Here is a 21107-nt window from a genome sequence, read left to right as displayed (position 1 = left end):
TCTTTTATGTTCTTATGTTCTTCAAACAATAACAGTTTGGGGCTTGTCAGTTTTCTTTCTGAAATCTGAGCCCACTACAAATTTTGAGACTCTTGTAAATATGCACACACTCACAATCCTATCAGTCCTTTCCAAAAGCGTTTTACTTGCTTTCTGCATTGGTATGTAAATATTTTCATCTGTCCTTAGGGCTTTTCCTCCTCCTTTCAGTTAATGGTTATCATCTATCCTTTGCCAAGGGAAATCAATTAAAAATAACTTAAAACTAATTTTACAACTGCTGACGCAAAGCTGGATTGTCTGTATTCCAAAATTAACACTCTAGAGAGAGCGAGTTTCTGATACGATTCATTCTGAAGGAAATTAGACATGAAGACTGTGGGAACCAATTATTCCTCCTCACCCCCTCACAGCCCCTGGTGCTTGCTCAGGTGTTTTGTGGGGGTTTGCTTCTAGATAAGAATGTACTGGATTGCAGCATTGATGGAGCTTAATTATTTTGCGGTTATATGATTCCCATTTTTTCTGTTGGAAAAGAGAGAGGAGGGTGGGGAAAACTTACTGGGAGCTGCAGGGAGGCCCGTTTGACGTACAACAGTGTGTCTGCATCACTGCCTATGTGACCAGGAAGTGGCATCATCATGTCTAAGATGACAAGGCAGCACTCTGGTATTTGGGCAAAAACTCTATGGTAAATTTGGCTTGTACCACAGAGTTGTTGCCCAAATACCAGAGTGTCACCCCAGCATCCCAGACATGATGTCATTTCCAGGTCACATGGGTAGTGTATCAAACATATTGCTGTATGTTAGATGAATCTTCCTCTTTTGGGAGGTAATTTTCCCCCAGCTGGTCAGTTGATTGGCAGTGGGGAGATGAGGCCTGGCAGCAGAGGACCCCTGCCTCCACTGATGGATCTGGCAACCATTTTAAGTTAGGCTGAGTGAATGACTCAAGGTCACCCAGCAAACTCCCATGGCAGAGTGGGGGATTCATAGTGCCATCAAGTCACTTCCAATTTATGGTGACCCTATGGATCAACATCCTCCAAAACATTCTGTTCCAAATAGCCTTGCTCGATCTTGCAGATGGATTAAGTCAATCCATCTCTTGTTGGATCTTCCTCTTTTTCTGCTGCCTTCGACTTTTCCTAGCGTTATTGTCTTTTGCAGTGAGTTTTGTCTTCTTGTAATGTGACCAAAGTACAATAGCAGCGGCGTAGTCATTTTGGTTTGTAGAGAGAATTCAGGCTTGATTTGATCTAGAGCCCACTGATTTGTCTTTTTGCCAGTCTACAGTATCTCCCAACACCACATTTCAAATGAATCAACCTTCTACCTGTCAACTGTCTTCATTGTCCAGCTGTCACACCCATACTAGTCTGACACTAACTACTACTTCCATATGGTATTTGACATGCTGTTTTGAAAAGAAATAGACTGTGTTATCTTGCCTGAAGGGAAAGAGAAGTTCTCATTTAAACTATCAGCAGAAGGCATATGAGTTGCCAAAGAGTCTCCTCAGTCATTTTGTGACCAATAAAACTCCTTTGTTACATTTATGCCGCTAATAAGATCTCTTGCAATAGGGATACTGCAAAGAGATTCTCCTGTGATTTTATCTCACTTCTTGAACAATATAAGTCAACACACAAGCCTCTATAATATGCAGAACGATGGACAAATATAGCATGTTTTTCTTTTCTTTTTAAGAAATAAAAACCAAGAGCTGTCTTGTGCATTAACGCCCCCCTCCCCCTACATTTTTCAAGAAGTTGAAGGAAGAAAGTTACTTTTATTCTTGATGAAGGCCTCCTTTTTCTTCTGTCTGTCCAGGGAATACAGTTCAGATTTCTGACATCAATTTCAAAATAAGAATGCAGAGAAACCGCACTGGCAGCGCTATACATTTTGACGTGAAACTGCTCTTCTGAGAAACAGAGAGGGCGGGGAATGGAAGACAACTCGAATCCCTTGTCAAGATTTAATTCTAGGGGAAACGGAGTTCTAACAAGGCAAAAAAATTATCTTTTTAAAAGCAAAGTGTCGCTTTGGCAGGAGGAACTTTCATTTCCTAAAGTCTCTTATTCCCTTATGTTCTTTCCATGATAATATATGATTCTCCTAATCTATTAGCTCCTGCAGTTGTTCCGTATGGCAAAGATTTGTAATAATTTTTTTCATTGTTTTCTCAAGTCTGCAAGAAAAGCAGAGTATAACTGAAGTCAACAAATAAATTATGTCCTTATTTTTTTCTGAGTCGAGGAGGTGAGCTATCTAGGTCATCATGGAGCTTTTTAGTCTGTTTATTCAGGAAATTTCCATTTTCCTCTAAGGCTCTGGTGGGGAGTTATTGGTAACTGACCACTATACCAGGGGTGTCCAAACCGCAGCTCGGAAGCCACATGTGGCTCTTTCACACATATCGTGTGGCTTTCAACCTCCACCACCCCATTGGTCAGCTTAGAGAAGGCATTTGTCTCTTCAAATCACTTCTCCAATCCAAGCCAGCCAGTGGCTTGGAGAATGCATTTAAAGTTAAAGTTGCTTTCTTTTCACCTCTCTCCTCCCTCCCCCATCTGTTCTCCTTCCTTCCTCCCTCCCTCCTTTATTCTATGTGGCTCTTACATTAAGCAAGTTTGGCCACCCCTGCCCTATACATTTTTATCCGATCACACCTTCAAGAAGTTCATGGCAGCATATATGTTTCTCCCTTTATTTTTCTTCATAACAACCCTATGAGGAGAGCATTACTGGCGCAAGTTCACCAGTAAGCTTTGAATACAGGCCCTCAGATCCAAGAGAGCCAGTGCAGTGTAGTTTGGGTTTGGTTATGGATCATGATGTGGTGGTGCCATCCTAAGCAGAGTTGCACCCTTCTATCCATTGCAGCCAAAGGGCTTGGAAGGATTTGACTGATTAGGATGGCACTGTGGGAGATCCAGGTTCAAATCTTCATTCAACATATAAAGTTGACTGGATAACTCTGGGCCAGTCTCTCTCTCTCAGCCTAACTTACCTTACAGGGTTGGTGTGAATATATAGGCTTGCCAGTCCCCAGGTCCAGGCAGGGGATCCTCCAGTTTTGCAAGCTCTTACTGGGGGGGGGGTGTGCCCCAACAGTTACCATGTGACTTTAGATCTCAGGCAGGTTTAGAAGCTTGCAAACTGCTTGTGTTTTGGAAGGTGTGTGTGTCTTTAAATCTCGGTGAGACTGAATCTGCATGGGGGTAGGGTGAACAGACAGAGCCACGTATGTGAGAGAGGAAGAGAGAGAGCACAGTCCCTCTTCATTTTGCATTCTTTTCCAAAGCTGTTTGTATAGTAAAAGGAATAGTAAAGAGTTAACTAGAACCTGATTAGGGGATAGAGGAAAACTCCAGCCCCCTAGAGATCTCTCTCCTTAAAATGGTTGAAATACAGCAGATTGTTACATTCAGCTACTCCAGTAAGTAAAGCTATCTATGCCATTGTTCCAGGGAGATCAGAAAAGTGTGGCCATGCAAACTGTTTATTTTGGCTGTTTTGTGAGTGTGTGTGTGTGTTCACTTTCATTTAGTGGAAGTGCAGCTGCTAGGAACAAAAAAGGCAAAAAAGAGGACAAGGAAATGAAGACTGTATTCAAGGGAACTGCAATTCAGTATTGTTTATTTATTTGGAATGGGAAAGTCTCCTGACACCACCCCCAAAGTCCCCAGATATTTTCTGAGTTGGACTTGGCAACCCGATGTGTATACAATGGAGGAAGGGAGACTAATGTATACTGTCTTGAACTTTTTGGAGGAAAGGAGAGGTTAAAAATTAAGTAATTAACAATGTTAGCGCTACACTGGTCTATTCAATAGGGCTCGCTGAAAATGTTCTTAGGATTTCATTGTAGCTGACCTAAGTAGTATGACTTACGCACAATGGCTGTCTGTCCCAGGCATGGCTAAATGAAGTGAAGGGGGCCAGGGAAGTTCTTAAAAAACTTTCCCATATGAAACTTCAAGAACTAATGTGTTACTGCAAATGCATTAAGCAGGGAATCAGATTTGCCTTTTAAAAAAGGTCTCATAAAGGATGACATGTTTTACTTCCCAAAGCAAAATGTGTTCTGCAAAGGCATTGTCTATTTCCCCACCACCACAATTTGCTGAATTTTAGTGACAGTAAATTAAAGTAATGAGTCTGGTAATAATTTTCCAGTGTTCTCAGCCTCATAAACTACAGCTTCAAGGCCCAGTTTAATACTGAATAGATTGTTATGTGATTCCCCCATCAAATTGCTGATATTATACTTCCGTTTTTCTTCAGGCTGCCTCAATGTGCTGTGAAGTGTGTCCTCCTCCTCTTTTCTTTTTAAAAATTGTCTCTGCTACCGCCTTGAGAATGCTCTGATGTGTTTCTTTGGAGCTTTCTTCACTGTCAGCATCTCTGTCCATTTTATTCAAGACATTTCACTTCAAATACTTCCCCCGCCATGAAAATAGTCGGACCACAAGAGAACCTGAAAGTTTTTGTGGTAGAAATACTGAACCAGAGAAAGGGGAAGGAATCTTTTGAATGTCCTTGCCTAGCAACACTTCATGTGCTTTAGTACAATCTACTTCTAGGTGGTGATTGGTTGTATCCTATGAACATTCAGCTGACAAACAAGGATGAACAATTTCTCCCACTTCCCTGCATAGCGGGCCCTCTGACCCGTGTTCCTGTCTATTGTTGAGGGTCCCACAGCATGGCCTTTTCTTGTGTTTCAAGGGTCTGCTGGGTTGGGGGCAGCGGGGAAAGCTGCAGAATACTCATAGGGTACAACCTGGTGTTTTGCTTTTTGTTGTGCATGTTTTTCAGTAACTTTCTCTTTTATTATTTCAAAACTTGTTTTTTAAGAAGATATTGACTTTATATCCCACCCTATACTCTGAATCTCAGAGTCTGAGAGCGGTCACAATCTCCTCTACCTCCCCCCCACCCCCACAACAGACACCCTGTGAGGTAAGTGGGACTGAGAGAGTTTTTTACAGCAGCTGCCCTTTCAAAGACATCTCCTGTGAAAGCTATGGCCAACCCAAGCCATTCCAGCAGGTGCAAGTGAAGGAGTGGGGAATCAAACCCGGTTCTCCCAGATAAGAGTCCACACACTTAACCACCACACCAAACTGGCTCTTTTTCAATGGATGCTTTAAAATTTGCATATCTTTATTCTAAAACAGCTTCCTAGTCCTTAGTTATTTGCTTGTTATGTTAGTTTTTCCTTAAAGATTATTATGTCATATTACCTGTTTTAATTTGGCATACTTGCTTTTTGGAAATGGGATGTTCAGCTGATGGTTTGCATGATCTTTTTTGACATTGTGTCAAAAGAAGTCTCTTGTCAATCTAACAGTTACTGTTTTCATACAAGGGAAATGCAATGGAAGAAGCCAGTGCAAATTCATCAGAAAGTTGAGTACTAATTCCCCACCACCACCACTTTGCAGCTTGATTAGGGGACTTGGTTTTTTCACTATAGAATCATAGAGTTGGAAGGGAACCCTGAGGGTCATCTAGTCCAACCCCTTGCACAATGCAGGAAATTCACAAATACCTCCCCCTAAGTCCACAGGATCAGTATTGCTGTCAGATAGCCATCTAGCCTCTGTTTTAAAACCTCCAAGAAAGGAGAGCCCACCACCTCCCAAGGAAGCCTGTTCCACTCAGGAATCGTTCTATCAGGAAGTTCTTCCTGATGTTGAGCTGGAAACTCTTCTGATTTAATTTCAACCCACTGATTCTGGTCCTACCCTCTGGGGCAACAGAAAGCAATTCCATACCATCCTCTAGATGACAGCCCTTCAAGTACTTGAAGATGGTGATCATATCACCTCTCAGCTGCCTCCTCTCCAGTCTAAACACACCCAGCTCCTTCAACCTTTCTTCATAGGACTTGGTCTTCAGACCCCTCACCATCTTTGTTGCCCTCCTCTGGATCCGTTCCAGCTTGTCTATCTTCTTAAACTATAAGTTTCCTTCTTGACTATAGGTACTTATCTCAGCATAACCTACTCTTTACAGATTAATTCAACTTTATTTAATATTCCTAGACTCCTGTCATACGATTGGTTCCTCCCCTAGTGTCAGTCAGCTGGCCAGTGGGAGGATTTGCCAACATCAAACAGAGGCCTAGGTCTCTTATCACTGGCAACATAGCATCATCATTTTTGTCATGCACCAGAAGCCTAGGCCTACTTCAGGCCTTTAGTCCATTGGAATCCAAGCTAGCTTCCTCTTCCGGGTTCTTGGCTTCATTATAATTTCTTGGTCAAGCAGCATCAGGTGATGATGTTACCCAATCAGGATACATTCTTGATGGAAACTCCTAGAAAATCACCTCATCACTCCTGATTCTCCTCCCATCCTGCGGACGCCAGGTTCTCATGGAAAGTTAATTACCAGGCTCCTAACTCTGGCCTTGAAGATGATAAGAACTGTGTAGGCTGAGATCCAGTTAGCAACACCTACAAGATGAAGCTTTGCTCAAAAACCAGAGTATCACCTCTGATGTCACTGATGCGATGATGTCACTTCCAGGTGACATAGTTGCTTTGGGATGTTGTGCGTGATGTCCTGCTCCCGTGCTGAAGAGGGGACCTGGCAATCCTATTACTCTTCGTAGAACTGTTCCCCAGGGTGGCACCTATCCCATGTTTCAAGAGAGTGGGCAAGGTCTTTGTCCAGTAGGGCTTGTAGCTGCCAGGGGCTTTCCATCGTCAAGGAGCCACCATCAGAGGGACAGGTAAGCTGTGAGCCTCCCTGTAGTGCAGGCCTCATGCCAGTGATGGAAGTAGATGTGACTCTGTGAATGTGGCTCTCCATGAGCCATGGAGTAAATATCACTGGGTTGGAGTAAATGTCCCTTTTATAGGAAATGAAAGGGAAAACATTGGGCAGTTAAGAGCCACCATGGTGTAGTAGTTAAGAGTGATGGACTCTGATCTGAGAACTGGGTTTATTCTGCACTCCTCCACCTAAAGCCTACCAGTGAACTTGGGCCAATCATAGTTCTCTCAGAACTCTCTCAGCCCCACCTGCCACTCAAGATGCCTGTTGTGGGGAGAGGAAGGGAAAGGCCATTGTAAGCCACCTTGGGGCACCTTAAGGTGGAGGATAGCAGGGTGTAAAAATCTACTCTTCTTCTGAAAGCTAAATACAAATAAAACCAACAGCGTTAATTTATTTGCCACTTTGATTTATGTTACCTGAATGAAGGTTAATTGTAAGGTTTCTTTTTGTGGTTATCCCACACACTTTGGGGAAAAAAATAATCTTCTGATAATGGAATCCAGTATGAAGGTAGGCCTCGCTTCTTTTGCAAATTTATGTTGTAATCTCATGGAAATAATTGCTTGACCTTTACAGATATAAACGTCTTTTGTTTCTGCTTAGAGAAAGTAATTGTCGATTCAGTCTAGACTTTTTAGGTAAAAGAAAGGGGGAGTGGGGCAGACTCCTCTTTTATGGCTGTCCATCCAGCTATTTTTTTTTATGCAAACACCTTGATATCCAGTGATTGCTCCTCTTTTTTAAAAGTACATGGTTAGTCTTAAAATGCATCATAGCCGTCATGCAACATAGCTGGAGTCAGGCCTCATTTTGGGCAGGAGCTCACAGGAGCAGAGCTCCAAAACCTCTAAATGTTATTGTGCTCTTTCTCCCCCCTCCCCCCCCCCCAAAAAAAACATGCTTCTGGGCGCCATTGTTCACCTCCTGTGAGAATTTTGCTGAACTCTTAAGATTTGACAAACTTTCTAATATTTTTTTTTCCACACAAAAAAGGGGAAATAACCAAAACATATAAAGCAGGCAGATGGAAATCTTTATCATGCCACTGTGGCCACAGAGGAGAAAGGAAGGTTTTATGATGACAATTATAATTCAAGAAGCATTTTAAGGTAGATGCTGAGCGGATATAATTTAGTGCACCTTCCACTGATGTCAGGGGTGTGTGGCATATGCAAATGAGTTATGCAGAAGAGTTGTGCTAATGAGCTCCAGCACCTCTTTTTCTACAGAACGACCCCTGGCTGGATTTCTTGTTTTAGTTTGAAAGATCATGTAAAGCCATGTGGTGGGCTGAGCTGGGAAAATGTACTAAGGAGTCAGTCATTAAAAAGTACACTGCCTTCACTTTTCTAATAAAAACATCCATTATAAGAATGCAAACACTTGTAGCTTTCAGATTGGATCTTCTGTCCTTCCTGCCATGGAACAGGCTTTCTTCATTGTATTTAAAAGCAGCACAAAAAAGGGGCCAGGACAGTATAGGGAAGATCAATCTGGTTTCTGAAATAAAAACATTATTTCTCCACAAGGAACATTTGATGATAATGTTGTGTCCTTGGTTGGAGGTAGTGGGATGAAAGTTAAGCAGTCACTGGCACCGATGTTAAGCATCAGTAAGGTTAACCAGACAATAACCTGGATAGCCCCACCAGATATTGAAAGCTAAACAGAGTCAGCCCTGGCTAGTATTTGCATGGGAGACCACCAAGGAATGTCAGGGTTGCTGTGCAAAGTCAGGTAGTGGTAAACAACCTTAGATTGTCTCTTGCTTTGAAAAATGTATAGGTTTGCTATAAGTCAGCTGTGACTTGTTAGTTTAAGGAAGAAATTAACCAAGGCTTTCTTACTCAGGAATTACATTTTAAATGATCCCTGTGATTTAAAGACAATTTTGTTTAAATATAGTAGGTAAACTAATTATGAATTTTTGAGGGAGGGGGATAAAGCCATTGAACCAACATTAGGATAATGTTGCTCTCATCATACATCCATTAACAAGATGTGATGTATTCTAATTGCAACCACAATCAGGGATAACAAACTAGCAGTAACCGTGGAATCCTCCTTCTGCTCTTCCCACCGATAATTTACCTTTCTAATTGCAGGAAGTGGTTCGATTCCTGACTTCTTTCGCATTATGAACCGTCAGTTTACGGAAGAAGAGTGGCGGACGATCACATCCATGCATAATGAATGGCTTCAATTGGACATGTTTCATAGACATTGGGTAATGGAGCTTCTTTATCTAGGAATGCTTTTTTTTCTTGTTCATGATCTAGTTAACACCATCCCTGCCCAGACTTTTGAGTGTCTTTGCTTTGAAGCACACTATTCTTTTTCACTTCATAATACTTAAAAGAAGGAATTTGCTTTGAAAACTTGCAGAGGAAGTATAAGGCAATTTTTTTTTAAAATTCTAACCACTGCACAGCACAGCCTTTTCCCAGGGATCATCATTTTGGGGTTTTATTTTTTTGTTTATTTGATTCTGAAATTCTAAGATTCTTACTGACTCTTTTCAAAATGAATCAGGAGGCATCTCTGCAAAAGCATGTTCCTTCCACCAGCCAAAGGGAATTTTTCTCCTCATCCCTCCCGCCTTACAGTTAAGTACATACAGCTCTGTATACTGCTGTTTCGTTGCTGCTCATGGAAAACATGGTCATATCACACATCTGAATCTAGAGAGTCATGGCTTAGTGGCAGAGCATCTCTTTGCCATGCAGAAGGTCCCCGGTTCAGTCTTGGGCATCTGCAGTTAGAATGGTAAAGAAACAAGTGATATGAGTGATCCCTACTTGATACCCTGAAGAGCCATTGCCAGGTAGAGTAGATAATATTGACCTTGGTAAGCTTGGTAGCCCTGTTTACAAGTTATAGTGAATGCACATAAAGGCTGTGTACAGAGTAGAAACCATGTACAGTTTGACAGAGCATTTGAAAGTGCATTTCTCCCCCCTGCAGTGGTGAACTTGAATAATCTTTTGTCGGTACTGATGCGTGTTCTATGCATAGAATTATTTTTATTTATTTTGTCAGCCAACTTGGGTCTCATTGGGAGAAATGCAGGCTAGAAATGTTTTAAATAGATAAAATCAAGAAATGCAACAAAGCCCAACCGTAATATAGCAAAAATAGATTTTAAAGTATTGGCAAAAATAATTTTATTTTTAAAAAATTTATTATGCTTCTACCTTGCCTGTCTTCCCCCACTGACCCATTTTATTTTTAGTCTCTTTCCTAATAATCCCCAGGCAAACTGTGTGCTGGGGAGAATTAGGAAGGGGATTGAAAATAAAACAGCTGATGGTATAATGCCCCTGTAGAGATCTATGGTGTGGACACTATAGTCCGCTTAGAAGCAACAGCAAGGCTTCTGGTGTCAGCATGTGCACTGCCACTGCCCACCGTTGCTCTGCCTCTCATGTCAAAGATGCAAGAAGCAGAGCAACGGTGGACAGTGGCGGTGCGCACTCTGAAAGTGGGAGCCTCGCTGCGGCTGCGCTCACCTTTCCCAGTGCTGGCGTTGGGGCAGTGGCAGTGCCTTGCCTGGGACACTGGTCTTGGGCTGATGTCCTAGTGCTGCCGCTGGTCATAACTAGTGCTTTGAATTGGAGCTTCCTGATGGAATCTTTTGGGTGGGAAGGCAGCATGGTTTAGCGTGATCTCGTCAGATTGTGGAAGGTAAGAAGGATAGTCCACCAAGGAGGACTCAGCAGAGAAAGGCAATGGCAAACCACCTCTGCTTTTTACTTGCCCTGAAAACCCCTTGCTGCAGTAACCATACATCTGCTGTGATTTGACTGCACTTTTTTACGCACACATGCACACAAAAATCCTTTAAGCATAGGAGAGAGGCACCTCCTGTATTGAAGCTTTGGTGTTTGATTGGGTGGGGGCTAGCAGTACAGTTACAGAGGTTCTCAGAGACTCTCAGAAAATATTGTGGCACCTTGAAAAGCCGGACAGCGTTAAGAGAGCAGCATCTCTGTGACAAATGGGAAGTGAATTTGTGTGTGTTGTAGAATGACGGTTCAGACGTTTGAGGATCTTCGTTGCTGCTTTCTGCCTGTTCTGTTCTAAGACTTTAAAAGGCTAATGAGTCCTAGTTCTTGGCATTCTAGAACCAGCCCTCGTGTTGTTTGCATTTTAAGAAAAAATTCAGGGCTGCCAAGTTTAATCAATAGACTAATCAAGGAAAGCTTTATTTGATTGTGGGCAATGTTGATAAGCGGGCCTCAGAGTTAAAAACGTAACAAGCTTGCCTTTGGGGTCGTTGCTTCTGGACTGTTAGGGATTTTTTTTTAAAAAGGAAGACGAAAGAAAGAATTAAAGTCCAAATGGCCTCTTAGCAACAAATGATTCAAGCTTCATTTCTCTGGGCCCGCTTACAGTCTCATGAGTCATGAAATAAAAATGTCTGGTTTATTTCTGAAATGGCATAAATGGACCGTGCAAATGTCTGGCAAGGCCAGACTTCCCTAATCCCTCGAGTTACCATAAAGAACCAGCGTGATGTAGTGGTTAGAGGGTTGGACTAGTATCCAGGGAAACTAGGCTCAAATCCCCACTCTGCCATGGAAGTTCACAGGAGAGCATAGGCCAGTCATTCTCAGCCTAACCTTCCTTGTAGGGTTGATGACGAGGATGACATGGAAGAGAGGAGAAGGAGGCTTTGAGTCCCTGTTGAGGTGAAATGTAGGGTATAATTATCTAAATAAACTATTCACTTACCCGCACCCCAACACTTGGGCTGTGGTGGAGGTGTCACAGATTTATCTTGGAGCTTCAATATCACAAAAGAGACACTGCGTCAGAGTTGCTATCTTCCAGGTGACATCTGGAGAACTCCCACTATTACAGTTGATCTCCAGATTACCAAGATCAGTTTCCCTGGAGAAAATGGCTGCTTTGGAGGGTTGGCTCTGTGGCACTATACCCTGCTGAAGGCCCTCCCCAGGCTCCACCCCTCAGATCTCCAGATATTTCCCAGCCTAGAGATGGATGAAATCACCTACGCTATGTGGGTGGTTTCATAAGATGCAAATTCATTTAATTTTATTTGACCTGTCACATCTTTAATGGGAGTTCTGAAAACAGCCTAGGTCAATTGCCCGAGCTGAGCAGGTCGGGAATGGTTGAGAAACTGGCTGGGAACCAGATACAAATCACTCTGGGCCCCTTGGATGCAGGGGAGGGCATAACTGTCATAAATAATCACTTGAATGGCTTGTGAAGGATCAGCAGAAATGAAAGAATCGGTCAACAGCCCTCGAAATGTTGTGACTAATGCTCAACCTATATCCATTTCTGTACAAGTATCAGCACAGACTTCCTATGCTAGTCCAGGTTTATCCCTTCAGCTCCGTAATTGCATGATGTAAGCACGGAAATTCATTATATGTACAAGTGAGGGAGACACCAGGGATTTAATAACCGGAGTCATATAGGCATGCAGGGATTTTATAAGCATAGGCGTTACGTAGTAATAGTGTGACTCTCACATCCGCTGTTCAGAGGCAACAAGAGAGGATTCGGAGGGGTACTCTGTGTACCGAAGCTGTCATGCCATCCCAGAAAAACTTAATGACAAAGCAGACTCCATATAGGGCAACCTCCTGTGTTTGAATGTTTACTTTGTAGGCATTAAAAGAGAGCTTTATAAAAGCCATCGGAGTTGGAATAGGTTTCGATCTCCAGAGGATTGAGTTTAATATCTCCCCGGCACAGCTGGAAGTAGGGAAAACTTATAATGAGACAATTATGCTTCTGGATGGCGAAGAAGAAAAGGACTGGACTTTTGAGGTAAAGCTGCAAAAGATTCTGTGGAGTTGTATTATATAAGACTTCAAATAGCACAGTACTTTGTGTGTTGCTATATATTCTTTCACGGCCAGTGTGGTGTAATGGTTAGTGTGTCAGACTAGGATGTGGGAGGCCAGGTTCGAATCTCCACTCTGTGTGGAAGTTTGGTGGGTGACCTTGGGCCAGTCGCACACTTTCTGCCGGACTCTAACCCACAGGGTGATTGTGAAGATAAAATGGAGGGAATGTAAGGTGGGATATAAATCAGGTAAATATATTCAATAAAATTATAGATATGCAAGTGGGGGGGCATGTTGGATAATTTCCCCAACCTAAAGTATCTGTGACTCTTTACATTCTCAAAGGGCTTTTTTTTGTAGCAGGAACTCCTTTGCATATTAGGCCACACACCCTTAATGTAGCCAGTCCTCCAAGGGCTTACAGGGCTCTTCTTGTAGGGCCTTGTAAGCTCTTGGAGAATTGGCTACATCAGAGGGGTGTAGCCTAATACGCAAAAGAGTTCCTGCTACAAAAAAAGCTCTGAATTCTCAAGGGTACAAGCAGGACAGCTTCCCCATCTCTCTGTATCTTGCCTCCCACGCCGCCGTGAAATTATTCTCAATGTTCTATGTCTGGAGCAGTGATGCTCTGTATTCTTAGTGCTTGGGGGGAATCGTGGGAGGGCTTCGGGAGTTTTGGCCTCTCTGGTGGCACCTGGTTTTTGGCCACTGTGTGACAAAGTGTTGGACTTGATGTCCCATTGACCTGATCCAACACGGCTTGTCTTATGTTCATATAATTCCTGGACCATGTTGACTGCTCCTCAAGGAGGAGTGTCCCCCAGACTTAATTTACAAATACATATTTTCCTACATACAGGTTGGGGGGGGGGTACTCCTCCACATATGTGGAAACCCTATATTGTCTGTGGATGGTCTGGTTACATTATGGCATGAACCATTCATTTTCCTGTTAGAAAGTGGGTTGGATCCTTTAACTACCTTCCACTCATTGAGGATTCTTGATTCAATGGAAGTACCAAAGTCTCTGCCTGCTTACTGTAATTATTTAGTGGTTCTTAAATATAGAATGCTTTTCTCCAAGGCTAGATGAAATGCCTTGCCATTAGAAGAATTAGCGGGCAGATACCTGGGAATTCCTTTCTCTGAGTGGCTATTAGGGCTATCCTAAGCAGGTCTACTCTGAATTCTACTAAGGTCTATTCAGTAGGGCTTACTTCCAGGAAAGTGCTCTTAGGATTGCATTGTATGTGACTATAAATCCAGTGACTTAGACACTGGCATTTCTTTATAGATTTTGATAAAAAAAAATTGGTTTATGATACGTGGATTTTTGTATCCAAAAATGGAATTCTTCCACAGAACAAGAGATTGTAGCAAGATTATTAGCAGAGATTGATCCAAACGTGACTCTGGCGGTTGTAAAAAAAAAAGTGTCTATGGCACTTAGTGGTATCATTTTCTAACACAAAATTTCATATCTATGTTTTCCATATTGTAAATCTATGTTCTCTATATTGGCTCTATGTTAATCAGTTCCGCAGGGCCTGCAAGACCACCCTCTTTAAACTGGCGTTTATGAATAGCTGAACTATAAGTGCATAACAAAGAAACATCAAAATAGTCCAGTCCAGAGATCCGCCATCAATACCAACTGACAGGCATAGCGTCAAATGATAATATTACGGTTAGAGTTAATTTAATGCTATTAGATTAGTAACGGTTCTTAATTAATGTATTAATTGGTTTTAAGGTTAATTTAATGTTTTATTAATGTATTGTTATTTTCTGTTGTTGTTAGCCGCCCTGAGCCTGCTTGGCGGGGGAGGGCGGGATACAAATAAAATTTTACTTTACTTTTACTTACTTACTATATAATCCTTTTGTATGCTTATGGCCTGTTGGTCTTCAGGCATTAATAAATGGTTGGGTATCAGTGGTCCCTTCTGCACAACTCCTTCCAGTTTGCACTACATTTAGTAGTATATTTTGAGGTTCTCTGCCTTTCTTTTATCCTCATAGCAACTCTGTGAGGTAGGTTAAGTGACTGGCCCATTGAATTCCATGACAAGCGGGATTTGAACCTGTCTCTCCCAGGATTTAGCCCAGCATTCTAACTATTACATCACTTTGGCTATTAAGCCTGCAAATAGGTTTAAAACTGTTATCTATATTAAGAAATTTTAGCCTGAATTTAGATATTATCTTGTTACTTTTTTTGGGGGGGGGGGGTGATTAATTATACTGAGGAATGAAATCTCTTAAGCTCTCTAATGTTTCCCCAAAAAAGGAGAAAAATCCATTTTACATGCTGAAAATACTTCTACAACCCTGAAATGCACCCTGTTGGAACATCCAAAAAATTTTTGACCTCTGTGGTCAAGGTGGCCTCATGCCAGAATCAGCAAGAACTAGCATTTTGATTTTTCTGTTTGCACTGAGGGATTTTGATAAATTAAATCACTAGAAATAATCTTGAAAGGGAGAATTTTTTCCCCTGCGAAGTTTGCATTCAGATGGAATAGATAAGAAAAGAGAGGTTTGCTTTTTCACCATCTGTGGTGCAAAAGAAAACTAATTGGTAAAAATATTGTTATATGCCAGGGTACCTAAAAGATTACCTGGCTTCAGTAGGTATGGGCCTTTCTGTTGAATTGTGTTGTAGTTATCCCCACTTCGTGCATGGAGAGGAACAGAGCCTTTTTGGTTGTGGGTTCCCAGACACAAGGGGATTGAAGTGGGGGGGAGTGCTGTAGTGGGAAGGGTAAATCAGTGAAAATTGCCTTTCCCTCTTCTCTAAGTAGAAATGCTGTATATAGTATCCAAACCTGTGTTTGTAGCATATCAGAGTTCAGAAACATCAAAATAGTCTCAAGATACTATTCTTTTTTTTTTTTTTAATCTCAACTAGGAAACCAGGTTAGATAATTGCCATCACGTTGCAGTCGCTCTGGGGAAACCAGAGGAATCTAAAGAGAAGTATGCTAAGGTAAGAAGTTCTGGTAGTTTTTAAAACAATATTTTTTGAGGGTAACTACCACATTTAAATAACAGTTACAGTCTGGGGTGGCCCGCCCACTAGGCAAACCTGGGCAAAATTAGCAGTCCTAAACTATGATTTTCAATTTTGGTTTTAATGTATTGTAGTTCATATTGTAAGCCACCTTGTTGATATGGAAAAGTATGGAGCAAGCATAAGTCTGCTGCGACTTAATGGCGATTTGTGCACACACAAGCCTCCTTGAGCTCTGTAAGGAAGAAAGGTGATCAATGTTTTAAACAGGCCTTTTTTCCCTGGGGAAACATGGTGGAATGGAGTTCTAGAACCTCATTGTGGAAACAAAATTCTCAAAAAATTTTTAAAAGTTCATGAGAGGCACCCATGTGTTTCTCCTTCATTTTCATCTTGAGAATTCCAGCACCTCTTTTTCCAGAAAAAAAGCCCTGGTTTTAAGTCTTACATCCTCTTGCTGTCACCTTGACCTGTATGATTGAAGGAGGTGCTAGGTACTTGGGCCTGCTCATACAGTCTGCCTCTCCCTTCACCCACCTTGCCCCCAATCCTCTAAGCTGTGGAGTCTTGTGAGCAAAACTTCTACTTTGTGAGCTACTGGCCTGAAAGTTGTGAGCTGCCGCATAAATTAGCTTGCTCTGGGGCCATTTGTCCTGAGCTAAGGTTAAAAAATGTGTGAGCCAGAGGTTAATAAACTGTGAGCTAGCTCACACTAACTCAGCTTAGAGGGAACACTCACCTCACCCTCACTCCCAAGAAACGAAGGCAGCTACCAGCTCTGCCACTGGGCTCCAGAGTTTGCTTGTGCAGCTCCCCTCACCCCTTCTCCCTGGCCTACCTCACCTTTGAGAGGAGCAGGCAGCAGCCAGCGTCACAGCCTGATCACATGGCCAGCATCACCCCAGGCGCCAAAGAGAAGGAGGCAGCCACCAGCTGTACCTCCAGATTCCACACCCTTGTGATGGCAGCAGCAGCCTTTACATGCCTGCAGGGGTGGCGCGTGGAGTTCTGCCGCCCAAGGCAGAACCCCAACATGCGCTCCCTCCAAGTTGAAACCTGTGTGCGCGCACCATGATGACGTCACTGTGATGTCAACATGCTGGCCGCTGAGCACTCAGTGCCACTTTTTTGGCTCTGAGGGATCAGGGGGAAATCCTCTGATCCCTCAAAGCTGAAGGAACACGTCGCCTTTCCATTCCTCTGCACCCTCAGAGAACACGAGGGGAGAGAAACGTGGCTCTTTCGGCTTTGAGGGAATGGAGGAAAATCCTCTGATCCCTCAAAGCCGAAGGAACATGCCACCTTTCCTTTCCCCTGTGCCCTCAGAGGACACAAGGGGAGGGAAATGCGTCTCTTTCAGCTTTGAGAAATTGGAGGAAAATCCTCCAATCCCTCAAAGCTGAAGGAACAACCCACGCTTTCAGTCTCCGAGTTCACCCAAGACTGAAAGTGCCATTTTTTGTCGGTGCTGAGGGGGCCAGAAGAGTTCCTCTGACAACTCAGCACCCAGAAACAATGCCCCTCGCAAGAGCCAGTGCCCAAGGCAATTGCCAAATATTGCCTAATGGACACGTCGGCTCTGCATGCCTGAGATGATTTCTCAGCAGGGCCTGTTCTCCTGGCCTGCCTTCTCCACCTCCCAAGGGAAGAAGGGGAGGGCAGGCAGCCACCAACTCTGCTGTCATTTAGCTCCACACCTCACAGCAGCTGCTCCACACACACCTAGGTTGTGGTGGCTCCATGCGTGGGTGGGTGGACATGCAGGTTGCTTCTGGCCTAAGGCACAAAAAACACTTGAGGTCAGCCCTGATTGCAGTTCTCAAGAGTTCTTTATCATTCTGTCATGTTGTGTCTTTATCCTATCACAGCTCTACCGCATGTATGTACTGGACTAAAAAAAATATACCCTGCTAATCAGGGATGTCAAACATGTGGCCCGGGGACCGAATCAGGCCCCCGGAGCACTCCTATCAGGCCTTTGAGCAACTGGCTGTCTGCTTCCTTCTCCCTATCTCTTGCTTCTTTCTGCATAACAGATTGCTTTGCAAGGCTTGCTCAATCACACAGGAGGTACAGAGCAAAAACTCCATTTGCTAAGGCTCTTCCCTTGGGGAGGAAGAGGGGGAGGCAGAGCTTGTTTTCCCAATCTCTCTCAATCGCATAGCAAAGCTACTGAGCCAAGCCTCTCTTCCTTCTATTGACGGATGCTTCTCCCCCTTCTGGTCTCCTGGGGAAGGAAGGAAAGAGCCAGAGCTTCCTTTGTCCAGTTCCCTGGATCCCAGGGTCCTAAGGGACCCTTCACATCTGGGCCATTTGCTATTTGAGATCTTACCGTCAGGTAGACGATATAGAGTGTTGAAGGCTAGGACAAACAGATTTAAGGACAGTTTCTATCCAAGTGCTGTGGTTAGGTTAAATGCAGGGTTATGAAGGATTATCTGTTTTAGATGTATTTAAATGGTTTTAATGGTTTTATGAATGTTTATCTGTTTTAGATGTATTTAAATGGTTTAAATGGTTTTAGATGCATTTTAAATGGTTTATGAATATGTGTGTTTGATGTGTTGGTATGTTTGTGGAAGAGCACCTCATTTCGTTGCTCTCTTTTTGTTGAGAACAATGACAATAAATTTATCTATCTATCTATCTATCTATCTATCTATCTATCTATCTATCTATCTATCTATCTATCTATCTATCTATCTATCTATCTATCTATCTATCTATCTATCCATGGGAGAGATACAAAGAAAGCACCTTTAATACCAACTAATATTAACGTTTTAAGCATGTTTTAAGTTTTTTAAAAATATATATTTAATTGTGGTTATCTGTGTCCTTTATAGAATTTATATATCTGCTACCTAATCTTAAATAAGTATACACATAGCCTGGTCCGACATGGCCCGAAACAATATGACATGGCCCAGCCCAACAAGGTCTCATTTATGTGATATCCAGCCATATATATACACACTGTGGCTAATAGCCACTGATGGACTTCTGCTCCATATTTTTATCTAACTCCCTCTTGAAGCTGGCTATGCTTGTAGCCACCACCACCTCCTGTGGCAGTGAATTCCACATGTTAATCACCCTTTGGGTGAAGAAGTACCTCCTTTTATCCGTTCTAACCCGACTGCTCAGCAATTTCATTGAATGCCCACGAGTTCTTGTATTGTGAGAAAGGGAGAAAAGTACTTCTTTCTCTACCTTCTCCATCCCATGCATAATCTTGTAAACCTCTATCATGTCACCCCGCAGTCGACGTTTCTCCAAGCTAAAGAGCCCCAAGCATTTTAACCTTTCTTCATAGGGAAAGTGTTCCAAACCCGTAATCATTCTAGTTGCCCTTAAGTCTATATAGGAGAGCCAGTTTGGTGTAGTGGTTAAGTGTGTGGACTCTTATCTGGGAGAACCGGGTTTGATTCTCCACTCCTCCACTTGCACCTGCTGGAATGGCCTTGGGTCAGCCATAGCTCTGGCAGAGGTTGTTCTTGAAAGGGCAGCTGCTGTGAGAGCCCTCTCCAGCCCCACTCACCTCACAGGGTGTCTGTTGTGAGGGAGGAAGGTGTAAAGGAGATTGTGAGCTGCTCTGAGACTCTTCGGAGTGGAGGGTGGGATATAAATCCAATATCTTCTTCTTCTTCTATTTAGACAAGGGATCATTACAGTATTCCCCCTCACCTTAGATTTTCTCTTCAGATTTTGGGTTCCCATGCACACTCTTGCTAGCGCCCCCACGTTCCCAGCCACAATCACTACAGGCAGTGGGAGAGCTCCCATTTTGGCAGGAAAGTGACACAGGCATGTGGGGGGGGGGAGGGAAGAAGGCATACATGGGGGGCTGGTAGTGACTTGAAGGGGCCTTCAAAATCTGGAACTGATACTGCCTAACACTTAGTGTGTGTTGAGCACATAAAAGAATGGAGGAGGAGGAGGTGATGACCTGACATGTATGACGGAGGGCACAGGTTTCTCTTTATTGTGGAATGGATAATTTTTATTAATACAGCCACCAGGAGAAAGAAAAATAACCCTAGCCTTATTTTTCTGGTTATGGAAATCTTAGCTATGTTTGTGTGTGAACACAACCGATTTTTTTTCCTTTGTTTCCTTTTAGGTACCTTGTAGGGATGTGACCCAGACTGCATTCACAATGCTGGCTTTTGATGACTTAGTTGCCTCCGCTGTTCCTCTCACACCTGAAGATCCTGCCTGCTGGGATAACTTTTGTTCTAGGCAGGATTCGCCAGCACGACAGAGTTCAAATTCAAGATAAGGCTGTTGACAAGAAATGAATTTGAGGGCACTCAGAGGCCACACACTGTGCATTTACCAGCAGTTCATTTGTGTGTTGGGGGGGTGTATACTTAGGAGGAAGGAGTGGATGGTTAAAACTGCCTTTGAGTTTTAACACCTCAGCTTTTTACTATTGACCATCTTTTTGCCAATTTTCTTCTTGAAATTGGATTTATTCTCAGATGTTGCCTAGGTTTTCCTGTTTCTTTAGCTCAGTGATGGCTTAAACCCCACATTAAATATCTGCTAACACAGGGGGGATGAAGTAATTTTTTTCTGATTTCCACCTCGCTTTCTCTCTGTAGACCCTCAGTTCATCCCTCATGCTGTTCCTGCCCCTCAAGACTAGAGTTTCTGGGAGCACTTCAGGCTGCAGCAGGAGTTGGGAGGTAGAGAAAATCTAGTTCTGCTGACGCAAATGCCTTCCATGAGCAGAGATTTACCACGGGATTCAAATTATCAGGCTTCTGGGTTCCTTTTCAGAATGGAACAGTTGGTGCAGCCTTCTTTTCTGCTCTTGACCTCCTGTAGTGTTGAACATAAAAGTTTTCTCTCTAGAATTCTACCCACAATCATTGTCTCTAAAGAAACTCTTTCTATCCACCCTCATGCATCTCTGAAGGGAAGAATTACACAAATGATGTCAAGGAATTTTTTTTTTTTCTGTATCCATAAAGACCTGTGCCATGTCATGGGAAATACGTAGCTAGGGGTAGAGGTACATAACCCTGTGGTGATGGACATTACAATTTGCTAATATATGAACAGGGCCTTTGTCTCCCTAAAATGTAATTTGCTTCTGACGGCACAGTTTTCTATACCTCCAGTTGTTGCCTACACAAATTTCCTTGCTAGCAGGGAGGAGGGAGTGTGTGCTAATGTTATTCTTTTCCATCTCTGAAGTAATGGTGTTTGGAGGAACTGCCACAGCTGAAATAAACAAGAGCTAATAATTGTACCATATGTAGCTGCCTTGAATCATAGAGCTGGAAGGGACCTCCAGGGTCATTGAGTTCAATTCCCTGCACCATGCAGGAAATTCACAAATATCTCTTCCCCATACCCCCAGTGACCCCTACTCCATGCCCAGAAAATGGCAAAAAAAAACCCCACAGAAAACCTCAAGGGTCCCTGGCCAAACTGAAGAGAAAAATTGCTGCCAGACCC

At 42.9% G+C, this 21107-nt stretch overlaps 1 protein-coding gene across 2 annotated transcripts in view; it reads left to right on the top strand.

Moving 5' to 3' along the window:
* AASDHPPT (aminoadipate-semialdehyde dehydrogenase-phosphopantetheinyl transferase) overlaps window positions 1-20898 on the top strand; it is a 28916-nt gene extending 8018 nt beyond the window's left edge. The window contains exons 3-6 of one of the 2 annotated variants that reach the window (XM_060234866.1): window positions 8906-9027; window positions 12444-12605; window positions 15537-15614; window positions 19762-20898. In XM_060234866.1, the coding sequence (XP_060090849.1) occupies window positions 8906-9027; window positions 12444-12605; window positions 15537-15614; window positions 19762-19920 (521 nt within the window). In that variant the 3' untranslated portion in view covers window positions 19921-20898. The remainder of the gene's footprint in view (window positions 1-8905; window positions 9028-12443; window positions 12606-15536; window positions 15615-19761) is intronic. The other variant, XM_060234867.1, reaches the window with a different exon arrangement.
* Window positions 20899-21107: the final 209 nt, after the last annotated feature.

This window comes from Heteronotia binoei, chromosome 3 (assembly GCF_032191835.1).
Source record: "Heteronotia binoei isolate CCM8104 ecotype False Entrance Well chromosome 3, APGP_CSIRO_Hbin_v1, whole genome shotgun sequence".
Taxonomy (NCBI): Eukaryota; Metazoa; Chordata; class Lepidosauria; order Squamata; family Gekkonidae; genus Heteronotia; species Heteronotia binoei.
This window is presented reverse-complemented; position numbering and strand designations above follow the sequence as displayed.